The following is a 15,189-nucleotide window of genomic DNA, read 5'->3' on the forward strand; positions in this document are numbered from 1 at the left end:
GCAAGTTACAACGAAAACACAAATGTCTCCTATCGCACCTGACCATCAAGTGGATTAAGTGCCTGGAAATCCAGGGATGAAATGAAGGGCAGTCTTTTTGGGAAGAGAGGTTAGTGGAGGAGGGGGGGAGCCTGGGGAGCCTGATTCCCAGCATCTTTTCTTTCTGCCCTCCCCTTCTCCTTCCTTACTCTTATGCCCTGTCCCCAAGACTTGCACAGTTATTTACAAGGAATGGGAAAAGGGGTCAGTTTTATTGTTCCTCTCAACCAAGTTTACATCTGTAATCCAACTTCACTGCCATTTTTCTCTTAACTTCCTTGAAACTAAAATTTGCCCTAAAAGTGATAGGTGGAACACAGTAAAGATCAAAGCAGGTAAAAAATATGTCTTATTCTGGTCGAATCTCCCCATGAGAGGCTGGTGTCTGGAATTAGAGCTTCAGAAATGCCCCCAGATGAGGAGCAGCTGTTTTCTATTTGTGTAATCAAACTCTTAGGCTGAGTTCAAGTGCTACCCTGCCATCGACTCACAAGGGAACCCTGTAGTTATTACGTGATAAGTACATCTATGAATGAAGGAACATGAAAATTATTTCTTATACATTGGCCATGGAGGCATAATTTAGGCAAAAGAGCAATAGAAATGGAATCAGAAGGTTCTAGAATCAGTTCAGCTACTATGCCACCTAACTGAACCTCCTTGAGCCTCAGTTTCCAAATCTATCATAGCTGTCTATCCACAGAGTTGATACAACATATTCGAAAGCATTTTAACACATGGTCTGGAACTCAAAAGTGTAGCACAGCATGTCCAACTGAAATAAAATTTTACCTGACTCCTAAACTACCCAATCAAATAAACTATTTTTCATTTATGAATTCTAAAATCTTAATTTAAAACCATTTTAATTTTAGCATATATATTTCAATGCCAACTATTACACATAAAACCCTCTTTGGGGAGAACTAAAGCCTGGACATTGATCAGAGTTAAGCTGGCCAATACTAGGCAATATTTATAATTATGGAAATCCTTTACCTTTTAATCACTTCAGTGAAAGGGAGATTCTAGGCATACAGGTTAATAATTTTCAGTGTGAGAATGGTAATAAATGATTCCTACATTTCCTGGGATATATGGTTGGCCAGTTTGTTTGAGGCGGGTGCTCCTGAGCCTGAGGTCAGAGATCTGCTTTTAGGTCCATCAGTTTTGCCATGTTTTCCACCCAAACTGGTCTGAAGCAGCCTAAGACAGGCAGGTTTCTAATCCATCATCCTTGTTTGAAAAATGAGCCAGGCTCCCTGACTGACAGTGAATCAGTGCTCTGATGTCTGTCTGTCTGTGCTCACATGGAAGTCAAAGGACAATTAGTGTAAAAGAAAAGAAACTGCAGGACTTGGAAAGAAAATACCCGTTTTAAGAAAAAAAAATCAAAACCAAAAACTGTATTTTGGGTAGAGTAAATTAGAGCTGGTCTTCCTAACCTTTTTTTTTTTTTTTTTTTTTTCCATATAATGGCACATCTAGAATATTGTTAGATTTGTACAGTAGCACTCCGGTGTCAGTTGGAGGGAATTTAGGACCTAGTCCCAGCTGCTTATGGCCACACAGAGGGCTGAGGGGATCGATGTAATGCCCGTTAGGAACCCTGCCTCTGAGGACAATGAAATCCGGGAAGGGATGAGCAGGCTCACTGGACTCCACACACCCACACATCTCAAACTGAAATCCTCTGCCCACTAGAGCAACTCTCCCTCCCATTGCTCATTTATATCACTTGCATCTCTAGCCATGCTGGCATACCTGAGTTAATGCTATATTTTCCCTTAGCTCCTTTTGGTCCATTCAACTCAACAAATATTCACAGAGTACCTTTGTGTGGAGCACTATTTTCCAATTGGTGGAAATCAGTCATGGAGCCATCCTGAAGTTCTGCCTTTGGCCCTTCTTCTCCAATCTCTTAGCCAACCCCCATCCAACCCCTGGGCACACATGGAGATGACTAATGGAGTTTTGCCTTGCTTTCCTTCACCCATTAAATAGTCAGAGGCCGAATTCCTCTCAGATGTTCCCCATTTTCTGCATGCCACCCATTGGCCAAGCCAGCTAAGAGACAACAGGCAGGGAGCCCAGATGATATCATTCACAGAGCTCAGTGTCTCGGGAGATAGAGCCTGCAAAGAAGGGCAGTGAATGCAGGAGAGCTCTGGGTGGGCAAAGGGAGAGTAATCAGCTCATCTGCTAATTGATTGAGAAAAAAAAATGATTTCCTCATGTTTCTTTTCTATTCTGAAACATCTAAGGGCTCCTCATTGTCCTTAGGATAAAATAACAATTTCCTCTAAAAATCCTCGGCAGTCAGGCTCAGTTTAATCTCGCCTTTTTGGATATGCATCCTGGCCTTGTCACTTAGTGGGTGATCACAGGTTCATTATTTAGCTTCATGGGGACTTTATTTCCTATTACACAAACAGGGTACAATACCTTTCTTGTAGATCTGCCGCAAGGTCAGATCTTCGTTATGCTTTAGATCTGCCCTATTTTTTATACAAATTCCACTGTCCCTGGAACAAATTCCACAGGAAACCTCCTCCCTATTCAAGTCTTCAGTGATCTCTCACCTTCTCCATATTTAAGCTCCTATGCATGCCAATCAATTTTTATTCATTAAAAAATATTTGACCTGAGAGTTATCTGAATCCTTTTCTAGCTTGGACTGGCTTGCTGACAGAGCCATATGGGATTCTTAACTTCGTCCTCCATCCTTGTTTGTTTCACCGTACCCACCTGGTAAGTCTATGGCTGCAGTGGCGGTCTTGCTTGAGGGTTATTCTGACCATCAAGTCACCGCAGCAGGCAACTCCCGATGAGTGAATCAGAACGTCCATCATGCAATTACACAACACGCTCAGGAAAGATGATCTGGTAAAGATTGATTTTTAAACATACTATAGTAATTTAAAAATAATGGCAACAACACGGGAGCAGGTCACACAGCTTGGGAAAGATAATAGGCTGCGTGCACGGCGTGTGCGTTGTGTTTTACATACACTAGGGGCCATACTCCTCTAAAGCACGGAAGGAAAATAAGCAGGTGTGGGAGAGAAAGGAGGTTTGGAAAGACCTTGGATTTCCTGAGTAAAATGTTATGGCTCCGGCTCCCCCTAGTGTGCTGAACAACACAGGTACCCCAGTGTGCAAAGGCTGGGTTCAAGCTCAAGAGCTGAGCATTTTTATCTCCAGCTGCCAACCTCACCCGAACAACGGGAGATCCCCGTTTTGCCCCCGTTAGTTCCCCACTGCAGAACCAAGCACAGACGAAACGCGGCGGATGTTCTTCATCCAATCCAATTTGAGCACCAGTCTTCACGGAAGTCGTGAATTGATCCGAGGCATCCAAATAATATTAAAGACTATTTAAAAATCACCTTAAAAAGAGTTTCCACTTTCTCGTGAAGTAGGGGGATGTAATTAAGGAGCATGAGCAAAACTGAAAGATGATTCCTTGTTCATTATTTTACGAAAAATGTTATTTGCCCCCACCTTCTATCTATCAAAATGTTAATTATCTGCAAATACATTTTCCTCAAGCAGGATACATGAGCCACTTGGAAGACCAAACATCGAACCATAGCAGAAGGAAAGCAACTCTTCCAATGGGGGGAAAATGACACATTAAAGCAATGTTTCTCAAAGTGTAATCTCCAGAACACTAGTTCCACAACTATTAATAGGTCTAACTTCAGAAAGGTTTCATGACAAATAGTTTTGAGAAATGTGGGGTTCGACAAAGATAAACTGACTTTTAAAAAAAAATATTTATTTCTTTATTTCAGAGAAAGAGAGAGAGAGAGAGCACGAGTGGGAGGGGAGAGGGAGAGAGAGAATCCCAAGCAGACTCTGTGATGAGCGTGGAGCCCGACACGGAGCTCAGTCTCACGACCACGAGATCACCACCTGAGCCGAAACCAAGAGTCAGATGCTTAACCGACTGAGCCACCCAGGTGCCCCAAGATAAGCTGACTTTTAAAAACTGCAGTATTCTTCCAGACCCTTAGTGTGCTCTTAAAATACCACTGTACTGTGTGACACTTTGAGCTAAAGCATTTTCCAACTTGTTTAGCACAAGGATTTTTTTTCATGCCTATCTCACACACCTGGTTCATGAATTATCTTTTGGGAATATGCACTGGATTAGAATTTCATTAACTTTCAATCAAAGATGGAGAGCAAATAGGAAAGTATGCCAGAGGAGGAAAGGAGATGGTAAATTCGATATAAGCAGCAAATAGGGTGGCTGTAAAGAAGTTTGTGATCGGTAAAAAATTAGTAACACAAAAGATTTAGAATCCTCTAATGGCAGTCCCGTAATGGAGTCAGAAGGCTCGACCACTCTGCACACATCACCAGCCCACGAAATCATTACCAGACTTCTCCCAAAACGTCAGAGTAGTGATGCCATGTTGAGAATAAAATGCCAAAAAGTACAGTACCCCATCCTATTGGGTTTCCAACCTTTACGAAAACTTTTCTTGTGCATACCCTGTACTAATTGACATGGATGTTTTAGGCTCTTTATCATGGACAGGATCACAGATATGCAGGGTACTTTAAAGAAGTTAGAAGATGCCTGTATTTAGAAGCTGTGAGTTAGAGAGGATTCCTGTAACGCACAACCTCCTCCCAAAGAGAGTGTTAGAGAAAACTGGAAATCCATAAAGTGGTTTGCCTTGAATAATGGCACAGGTTAAGAATACTGACCCATGTCCACTAGAATGTGCCTACTCATACTGGTTCCATTCGCATCTCCCAAAGGCTGCTTTCCATGGACTCAGTGATAGGTTAGGTGGAACCACGTGCAGGCGTGAGGGATTGGGGGCATGGATGGACCTAGAATTATGTGTAATATAGGCTCTCTTGCTGAGGACAGAGCACTTCGTGGAGAAAACGAACATTCATCAGCCCCTAAAGGCTTGTGGCTCTTAGTCTCTTAGCATATGGTGGTGGAGGGTGGGGTGGGGGGACAAAGTTCATTCCAGAAGCAACTCTTGGTTTTCAATGGACCTCCTATTTTCCAGCTGGGCTGACTTCAGGCAGGGAGAGGTCAAGTGACTTATTACTCCAGCGCCCAGTGAAATAGAGCAGCTGGGAGGTGAACTTTGGGCCTTCACTGGTGTGCAGTGTCTGCCCTTGTCAGCCAGCAGCTCTGCTTCCCGGTTCTAGAGGCTTCTCTAGCTGCCCCACGCAGCCAGCATGCTGCGTCTGGCGCGGCCGACCTGACGGCTGTCTCCGCTCAGGACTGGAGTAGGAGGCATGTTACAGGTCAAGTCTGAATGTTCTGGCGGCACAGCGTAAGGCAGATTGCTCCATGCCTGCTCGAAGCATACAGTGTCTGGCGAAAGCCAGCTTGAAGATAGCTAAACGCACACGCCAAGATTCCAAAGGAAAAACTTAGCTCACATTTTTCCTTTGCACGGTGATTTTTCTTCCCTTCCTTTTTTTTTTTCTCTTCCTTTTTTTTTTTTCTTAAGGGAATCCCCATGTTGACAAGTTGAAAGCCAAAGGGCACAAGGGGTCAGTTCGCAATTCTGTGACCCATGAACACCCGTGGGCCCGGGTGTTCCTTGGGAATCTGCAGGCCTGGGAGCTGCGAGCCAAGCCTGGCCTACGCAGAAAGGAATTCTCGAGTGCGGGAAGCAGTCGGTGGGCGAGGGGAGAGGCCGGGGAGGGCTCGGGGCCTGGGTACTCTCTCGCTCCGGGTTTCCAGGGGCAAGTCTACACTCGTCTGCCACGAGTTTTATGAGCTGCATTTGACTTTATTTTTTGAGGTCCTTCTGAAACTCCTTACAAGAAGTAGAATGTGAATCTTCATTTTGCTTTTTCAGAGAAAGAAAACTATAATCTGAGAGGGGCAACATGTAGCCCAAATTCTTTGAGGAGAGAGGAACATCTAAAATGAAACAGGCTTATTTTGACATCTGTCTCTGAGGCCTTAAGTGATTAGGGTCTCCCTCTGTGGAAGGGGGTTCCACAGGCCCCACTCCCAGGAGAGCCACACGGGGGGGCGGCGTCCATGAGGCAGGGGGTACCGGATGGGGTTTATCCTTTCCATCCCGGATTTAGGTCAGTAGAGGGACTTCGGCTAGATCATCATTTTAAAGTTTTGATTTGTTTGATATTCGAAAGTTAATCAAACCCTCGATGGAAAAAGTTAACATGTGATGTATTTGCATCTTGTATTTGTCTGGACCTTCAATTCCTTACGTATAAAATAAGGACAAGGGCCAGATGACCGCTGAGCCACACTGCCGTCGGAGGGGTCTGTGATTTGAGGCTCGCTTCTCTCCTGGTCAGAGATTAGTTCCTCTGCTCTAACTTCTCTGTTATCATCTGGGTGTTCTGAGAGGAACTGTGTCCCCACAAAACTCATATGTTGATGTCCTAACACCCAGCACCTCAGAATGTGACTGTATTTGGAGATAGGGTCTCTATAGGGCTAATCAAGTTAAAATGAAGGGATTGGGGTGGGCGCTAATCCAAGATGAATGGTGTCCTTATTAAAAGATTTGGGCCCAGACACAAGGGGGCACACAGGTGAGACCATGTGAAGACAGAGAGAGAAGATGCCCAGGTACAAGCCAAAAAGAGAGGCCTCGGGAGAAACCAACACTTTGATCTCAAACTTCTAGCCTCCAGAAGTGTGAGAAAATAAATTTCTGTTGTTTAAGCCAGTCTATGGCCCTAACACACTGAGCTCCGCCACGATGAATTTTCTGAGCTGTGAAAGAAGTTCTATGTGTTTTTCTTAACAGACTCTTAATATTGGTTTTAGCCTAAAACAGGCTTTTCCTTTGTGGGATATTCAACATACTTTTAAAAAAAATTATTCTCCTCATCACCAGATGTGAAGCCAGTTATTTTAGTAAAATAAATCCTCTTTACATTTACTAAAAGAGAATTTCATAATTTTGACCCACAGAACAATTGTCCTGAATGCTTATGGATCATCACTCTGCCTTCTGAGAAATCCTACCCGTTATCCACAACCTTCATTTAAAGCCAAATAGTTCACTGGATGAACTTGCAGGTAACAGCACATTTATGAAGAACCTCAGACCAAACAAAGCAAGTCCAGAGGGGGTATGGTCCAGGTTTTGTTCAGTACTTTTGTCTTTAAAGATCACTCAGAGTCAGACATCATGTGACCAAGTTACAGAACAAATTAAATGATAAATGTAACCACTTGTCACTTGTTGTTTAAGACTCAGACTCTTACTTAAAGTATATTATTACCAAAATAGGTTTTTCTTTTGTCTAGTACCAAGATCCTGATTCTTTCCTTTTACAAAATAGCCACATGGTAGTTGGCACGTGGTGTCTGATAGCTAGAAAGCTTGGGGACTCCCTGACTCTCTTGCAAGTCCCCCCCGGCTTTTAACATTTTATTTGAGAGAGAGAGAGGGAGAGAGAACATGAGCAGGAGCAGAGGGAGAGGAAAAAGCAGACTCCTGGCTGAGCAGGGAGCCCAATGCGGGACTCGACCCCAGGACCCTGGGATCATGACCTGAACCAAAGGCAGATGCTTAACCGACTGAGCCACCCAGGTGTCCCTGCAAGCCCCTTTTGATGCAGCTGTGAAATTTCACAAGAAGAGTGTTTCTGGATCAAAACTGCTCGCTTGGGAGGTGAGAATCACCCAGCTTTTGAGGCTCTACCTGTCGGAGAAAGAGATCAGAATACATGCTAAGAGGCGTGGTGGGGCGTACCCTTCCTTGCCCGTGTTAGAGCAGATGTGCAGCTGAGACACCAGCAATCGGGGGCTTGAGGGTTCTGCTGAACCACCCCGACACCAAACCAACCAGGACACGTCCGGGTAAAGTCAGCTGCTCGGGCTTGTATACACACAACCAGATGAATGAAGGCCTAGCTCTAGTTCATTTCTTCAGCCAGCTTTTTGGTGTCATCCAATCATAAGAATAGAGTTTATGGACTTAAAAAAAAAATACATCTTTCTAAAAAAGGCACGTCTTGATGGAAAAAGGTTGGCCAATTAAGAAGGCCGAGGGCGCTGTGAAGAACGGCAGGCACTTTTATTTTCAGCTATCAACAGAACGGAAAAAAAAAAATTTCAACTTATTTATATTCATTTATTTATATGGATAATGAATAAGTTAAGGAACACTTCATCTCAAACACAGATTGCTTTTATTTTAGCTAAGCTAATGTTTCAGTTCCATATATATTTTTGAATTTCCATCCATGTCAAACACCATTTTTTTTTCTTTCTTCTTCTTAAAAAAAAAAGATTTACAAGCACTTTTACGGCACTCAAGGAAAGTAGGCTGAAGGTTCATAATAATAATTTTCCTTTTAAAAAACATCCATCAGACCAAAATAAAAATCATTTTAATTAACTCCTTCCTGAGTAACTAAAACCTTGGAATGTGCTGAAAGGTTATAATAAATAAGGCAGTCAAAGATCAACCAGCTTAAAATGTATTTTTTAAATTAAACTATGTAAAATGTACAATATATTTCATGAAGTACAAACTGCGTTGGGCTCAGGGCCAAAGAAATGTTGTTATGTGTGCCAATAAACTGATGAAGTGCCTTGACTTTCAGGACGTAGAGGCTATTTGTTGGGACGGAGTAACAGTAAGGCCCTGCAAGTGAGTCCGTCAGCATCTTTTGCTGGGATGTTGTCAGGATCACGGCTGACAATAAATGCCTTTGGACACCCAGTGCTCGTGTGAACTCGGAGGATGATGCATTGCTAACATGACCAGTGGTCCTTATGTTCTGACAAAGAGAGACCACGAAGCCAATTCGATTTTATTTTCAGAGAGTGAGCTTGCACAGTGTGTGAACTAATTATCATTCTTTATATGCAGTTTCAGAGAAATGACTCACCGTGTACCAGGCTGTCGTTCTTGTTTTTGTTTTCAATAGGACAGCGGTTCTCTGTGCTGCTTTTTAAGGTAGGCCTAATGGAAGGGCCCTGGCCTCTCTCAACAGGACAAAGGATATTTCCTCTTCTAAGAACATTTTTCTTAAGCACGTCTCTGCCCCAGTTCTCTGAGGCAGAAAGGAGGCCCACCAGTGGCCAAATGCTGGATTTTGTGCCTCTGTGGTCCCAGCCTTCGCTGGACTCCTGTGGGGTGGAGCCTTCTCAGTACATCTCATGATAAAGTAGCTTTAGTGCTCACTCGACAGGTTCCAAAGGACTTGCTTTATATCTTGGCTACCATCCAATTTTAGTGAACGAAGAAAAAACTCTAGAGAGACTTGTTGGTTTCTGAAAAGTAGAAAATGTGTAGCTTGTGTAAAGTCAGTCTTATTTACTATTAAGTGTTCCCAACTCACACTTTGCTAGTGCTCTGAGAGGGCTGGCTCTAGGGGAAAAAACATGAAGGAGACAAAATCTGATGCAAGTATCCTGCCTATCATCACCACCTGCACCCTTGCTTCTCGGTTGGCTGTATGTTATCCACCCAGGGATATATGTATATTCAGGGCTGGGGAGGAGGGAGCAGTTAACGATGAAAACATTTCAGAAGCCGAAGACCCACGGGATCATGAATAGGTGGCAGATGACGGGAGAGAAATGGGGAGAAGAGATATTTGGAGCAATGGAGCTGCCCAACTGCTATGCAGACCACTCTGTGGGGAGACACCTATTCAGAGAGCTGGTCAGGCAGACTCTTACCAGAAGCTCTTGCTTCTTCTCTTCTTAACGTCTTAATAAGCGTTCTCACGAGAGAGCTGCTTCCCTAAGAAATGGGACTGTGGTTTCACAGCTGCCTGAGCAGAACTCAGGACCCCCCCTTTTTTTTTTTTTTACTAAAACCAGGTACCTCTCAAGGGACCAAAGGTGAAAGATGCCAGGGACTGGGGACCCAACTGGGCCAGGGGTGTGCCTGGTAGATTATGCATCGTCTGTGGTCAGGCTTAGAACTTCTGCCCACAGCCGCCAAATGCCAGAGCTAAGCTGGTTCCTGGGTTTCCAGTGAAAGCAATGCTGGGGAGAGAGATGTTTCATACTGGGTGCAAAGAACACAACCGTACCAGTTTCCTGATGTCACGTGGCCTCCAGAGTTGCTCTGTCTCGCCTACAGTCTTCCTTACACAGCAAACAAATTCTTTTCCCTGCTACGCTGCTTTGATATCTGTCAGAATGGTGCTTGGAAAGGGAGTGTCTCAATGGAGCTTGCCATGCCCTTTGACCTTGAAAGGTACCGAGGCTCTGGAAGGGTTGGGGGTGTGGCACCAGCTGACTTCTTTCAGAGATAACTACGCTGCTCTTGGTGAAAGTGTCCCCTGAGATGGACCAGAGGCAGAATTCTACCCACGGGGGCAGAAACCACTCATCCAGGGGCATCCTCCCTTTTGAGGTCCTTATCAGTCTTAGCTTCTCCTCTTAGATCCTTCTAGAGTGGATTCCCTGGTCTCTGAAGTGGTTTTGTCTTTCTACCGAAACAGTTAAGTCTGGATGTGTCCTACCACTGAGGTAATATTTTTACAAGTCATTTTACAAATGATAAGTTACTGGGCTGTGGGCTCTATTTCTCCCCCTCCTCTCAAGATGCTAGAGGGAAAAGCTATGTTATGATGGGATGCCCCGTGATGGCGCCATGTAGTGTACCTGGGACAGGACCCAAGGAGCCAGGAAGACACAATGCAGTCAGACAAGTGAGACCCGCAAAACCGGGCATCTCCCCATGACCCCAACATGTGGGCATGTTTTGTTCTTTTTAATGCAGCTGAGCATTAATGTAGTCCCTTAAGGACTTTTCCTGCCCCCCACAAAAGAACTTTCTGGAAAAGGGAGATACAGCCGGTGGAGGCAACACAGTGCTGGCATCACCTCTTATAAATATCTTCTAGCCACTTCTCGTCATCTTGCTCCTCGTCATCGATCGGCTCCTCGGTTTCCAGTGGAGTTGGAATAAAGAACTGGGGCCTCAGAGGGGGCCTGCTGACGTGGGACTTCAGTCCAAACTTGCGCTTCAGCAGGTGGAACTGCTCTTTGACGTAGTGGTAGAACTCATATTCGTATCTCATTCGCTGGTAGAGAATCTGCACGGCCTCGGGGGAGGGGACAGTCTTCTTCACGGTCACAGTCATATTTCCAAGTTTCCTATGCTCTGGAAAAGAACCAGGGTTGCACATGAATAGTCGTCTCTAATGCTTTCGCTCAAAAGGAGGAAGGACGAAGCCGTGCATTACGAGCCTAAGACTGGCAGCTCCTTGAGAACAAACTCAGCGCGCAAAGAATAGAAGGGAAAAATGGGTCCCCTGCCCTATTTAGAAAGATTTCACCATATTCTAGGTGTTAATATCAACATTAGTTGACTAAACATAAACGATCTGACATTTCTTTGCACGGGATGTGAACTATGCAATTTGACCACAGTTCAGTTATCTACAAATGACACATTCTCCCGAACAGCAAAATCTACCCGGTTTCCCTTTTGATGTCCTGTTCCACACATCAAGGGCTTTACTTTCAGGAGGAAGCATCACCACTTTCTAATCATCTTGTTTTTTCTTTTAAGGTATTAATATGCATTATTGAGAGTTTAATTTGATATAAAATCGGTTTACATTTCATTATTTCCACAGGGCATTTGTCAAGAAAAATAAAGGAAGAGCTGCTAGACTCCTTAAAATACAATGTTAACTGTTGTAAATTTTGAATGCTTTTAAAGTTGTGGTCAGTTATAACTAAAATCTGCTTAGTTTTATATTAATGACTAATAATACAATGTTCTATATATTTTACATGTAATGCCGAACAAGAAATGTTATATATATATATATATATATATATATATATATCTCAATCATAAAATTTTAACCCTATTAAAGTGTACGTATCAGGGGCATTAATAATGTTGTGCAACCAGCACCACTATTTCCAAAATTCTTTCATTGCTCTGAACAGAAACTCTGCACCCACTAAATTCCCTATAACCCTCCCCAGGTAACCTCTAATCTACTCTCTGGCTATGAATTTGCCTTTTTAGGTACTTCATATAAATGGAATCATACAGTATGCCCTTTTGTGTCTGGCTTTTTCAGGTACCATATGTTTTTCATGTTTTCAAGTTCATCCACATTGTATATTTATCAGTATTTCATTCCTTTTTATGAATGAACAGTAGTCCATTATATGGATGTACCACAGTTTGTTTATCCATCTATCCATTGATGGACACTTGGGTTGTTTCTACTTTTTGGCTATTGTGAAGAGTGCTGTTGTGAACACTTATATACAAGTACTTGTTTGTGTCCCTGAATGCAGTTCTTTTGGGCATATACCTAGGAGTGGAATTGCAGGCTCGTGGTAATTCTCTGTTTAACTTTTAAAGAACCACCAAACTGTTTTCCTCAGTGGTTGAACCACTTTACGTGCCTGTTGGCAATGTATGAAGGCTCTAATTTCCCCAAATCTTCTTCTATAATTATTATTTTAATTAAAAAAATTACAGCCATCCCAGTAAGTGTGAATTGTTATCTCATTGTGGTTTTGATTTTCATTCCACTAATGACTAATGATGCAGAGTATCTTTTCATGTGCTAGTTGGCCATTTGTATATCTTCTTTGAAGAAATGTCTAGTCAAGTCCTTTCCCTATTTTGGCATTAGATTGTTTAAATTTTCATTGTGGAGTTATAGTTCTTTATATGTTCTGGATATTCTGCATATATATCGGGTATATGATTTGCAAATATTTTCTCCCAAATTGTAGGTTGTCTTTTCACTCTGTTGATAGTTATCGTTGATGAACAAAGTTTTTAATTTTAATGAAGACCAATTTATTTTTTCTTATGTTACCTATACTTTTGGTGCTATATTAAGAAACCATTGCCAAACCCAAGATCATGAAAATTTGCCGTAGTTTCTTTTATCATCTTATTTTTAACTAAAACTTTTTGTCACCAAATTTGAATAGGTATATTATTTACTGAACGTAGCTCCAAATGGCTGCTTCCAAAATCAGATTCACCTGACAGGACAAAGACTTGTCATTTTTTAGGCTGTTTGAGATACTTTCTGAAGCTTCCAATAGCCTTTCTAATGAAGAAATTCTCAGAATAATAACGGCCTCATTTAAATAAGGGTATTACTTTTCCAATTGAGTCTCTTGCAAGGTACAATACATATTTGGACATATCAGTTCCAGAATTTTTGTTAAAGAATTTGGCATAGTCTTTTTTTTTTTTTTTTTTTTAAGATTTTATTTATTTATTTGAGAAAGAGAGAGAGAAAGGACAGAGGGAGAGTGTGAGGGAGAAGCAGGCTCCCCGCTGAGCAGAGAGCCCAACGCGGGACTCGATCCCAGGACCCTGGGATCATGACCTGAGCCGGAAGCAGACGCTTAACCAACTAAGCCACCCAGGCGCCCCTGGCATAGTCTCTTCTAAAATGGGTTTATGACAGAACATTCTATAATGTCTATCTTCTTTGCGGATATTAACTATAGCTAATCTGAGGTGAGACATGTTAATATGCATATCCCTTTGGGTTTTTAAAATACAGAGTTTAAAAAATTGGTATTAAAGACAGGCAAGGCACAAGCATTTTAAGTTAAACACTGAAAGGTGCAAGAAGCATAATTCACTCATTTCCAGACTCCTACAATCCCTTCCTCTTGAAGCACTCTAAGTTGTGTGGTCTTTTGTTATTTCATACCATAAAAAATATTAGGATTCCTGTGATTTTCAAATAAATTTTTTTCAGTTGACATATATGGCCCAACCTGGTCCAAAAAGAATGTGAAGAACTTCACAAAAATATATCTGTTGCAAAGAGCTAAATAGTTACGGACACTGGGCAAAGAGAGAATGAGGGTCAGAAGTTCGGTATTGGGGGTAATGGCTTCCATCTGGCCATTTGGAAGGATCTCCCTAGAGTACTGCTCCTGCTTCTTGCCCCAGCCCCTCGTTCAGGGAGGTGGGCCAGGTACCAGGGCCAGAGGGGTTTCTCTGCATTTTGGAGAAGGGGTTGAGAGGCCATCCCCTCTGGAAAGAGTGTGTCTGTCTACCGACAGTTCACACCTTCCTGCAGAGAAGGAGGGCTTCTAACCATGCCTGTGACTTGGTGGGCAAGTTTGTTTAAGTCGGGATGGGATATGACCAGCCCACTTCTCCTCACACATAGGCTGCATTCTCCCACCTAGCTTGAGTTGGTAATAAAGCTGACATTTGGATCTCCACCTGTCGGTTTCCAGTGTCTATTTCTCAATTAGTTTAGAACTCAGGCTGGGGGACATGGGTGTTATTTATTAGTCCCTCAAACCCCAACATCAAGTAACATAAAATATGGGGCACCTGGGTGGCTCAGTCGGTTAAGCTTCTGCCTTCTGCTCAGGTCATGATCCCAGGGTCCTGGGATAGAGCCCCAGAGTAGGGCTCCCTGCTCAGCAGGGGGTCAGCTTCTCCCACTCCCTCTGCCCCTCTCCTCTTCATGCTCTCTATCTCATGGGCACACTCTCTTTCTCTCTCATAAATAAATAAAATATATTTTAAAAGTAACACAAAATGCACACTGTGAAGTCCTAAGCACTTGGGTAGCAGGTGGGTTGAGAGTTTGGCCCTAAACTTTCTAACAATCAATAGAGAATTTAACATTGTGAACTGCTCTTCATTCAAAACAACCTATTCACATCTATTCCTAGTTATAAAACATAGAGAAATATCTTGTGTGAATTTTCATAAGAAAAAACTGTAACAAAATTAGCATCATTTTAATAACATCCTTCATGTATATTCAGCTATGAGTTTCCTGGGTGACAGAGGAAAGTGGCACATGCCAGGTATTCTACTCAGGCTTGATCAGGGAATATACTCCAGAGTAGAGGTTCTTCACCCTCCTGAAAACCTGATTAAAGTTCATGCTCAGGAAGACAGGGAGAGTATATGGGCTTCTAGAAGCTCATATATGAATATCTTAGGCATTTATGGATCTGTTAAGGACCCCTGATTTCAGGAAATCATTTCTTAAAGAAATCAAGACTGCATTTCATTCTACAATCTTTCATTTATCTTGTTTATTCTAGTAAGTACTAGTCCTGGTATAAATGATAATCAGTGGAGCTAGTTATCATATGTGCTGGTCAGGTGTGTAGTCATAAACATTGCAACAGCAAAGACAGAAGGCCTTGTATTTACATTTTATGAAAAAGGG

General features: G+C 42.7%; 1 protein-coding gene across 3 annotated transcripts in view; it reads right to left on the reverse strand.

The window, feature by feature from the left end:
- Nucleotides 1-15,189, reverse strand: part of UST (uronyl 2-sulfotransferase) — a 326,823-nt gene that overhangs the window by 24,724 nt on the left and 286,910 nt on the right. The window contains exons 8-9 of one of the 3 annotated variants that reach the window (XM_032407696.1): nucleotides 10,865-11,144; nucleotides 8,134-9,295 (exon numbers count right to left, since the gene is read on the reverse strand). The exons of 1 other annotated variant lie outside the window; for it this stretch is intronic. In XM_032407696.1, the coding sequence (XP_032263587.1) occupies nucleotides 9,196-9,295; nucleotides 10,865-11,144 (380 nt within the window). In that variant the 3' untranslated portion in view covers nucleotides 8,134-9,195. Of the gene's footprint in view, nucleotides 1-8,133; nucleotides 11,145-15,189 lie in introns of those variants that run through there. One more of the 3 variants, XM_032407697.1, reaches the window with a different exon arrangement.

Source organism: Phoca vitulina, unplaced genomic scaffold, assembly GCF_004348235.1.
Source record: "Phoca vitulina isolate PV1807 unplaced genomic scaffold, GSC_HSeal_1.0 scaffold9, whole genome shotgun sequence".
In the NCBI taxonomy this organism is placed as follows: Eukaryota; Metazoa; Chordata; class Mammalia; order Carnivora; family Phocidae; genus Phoca; species Phoca vitulina.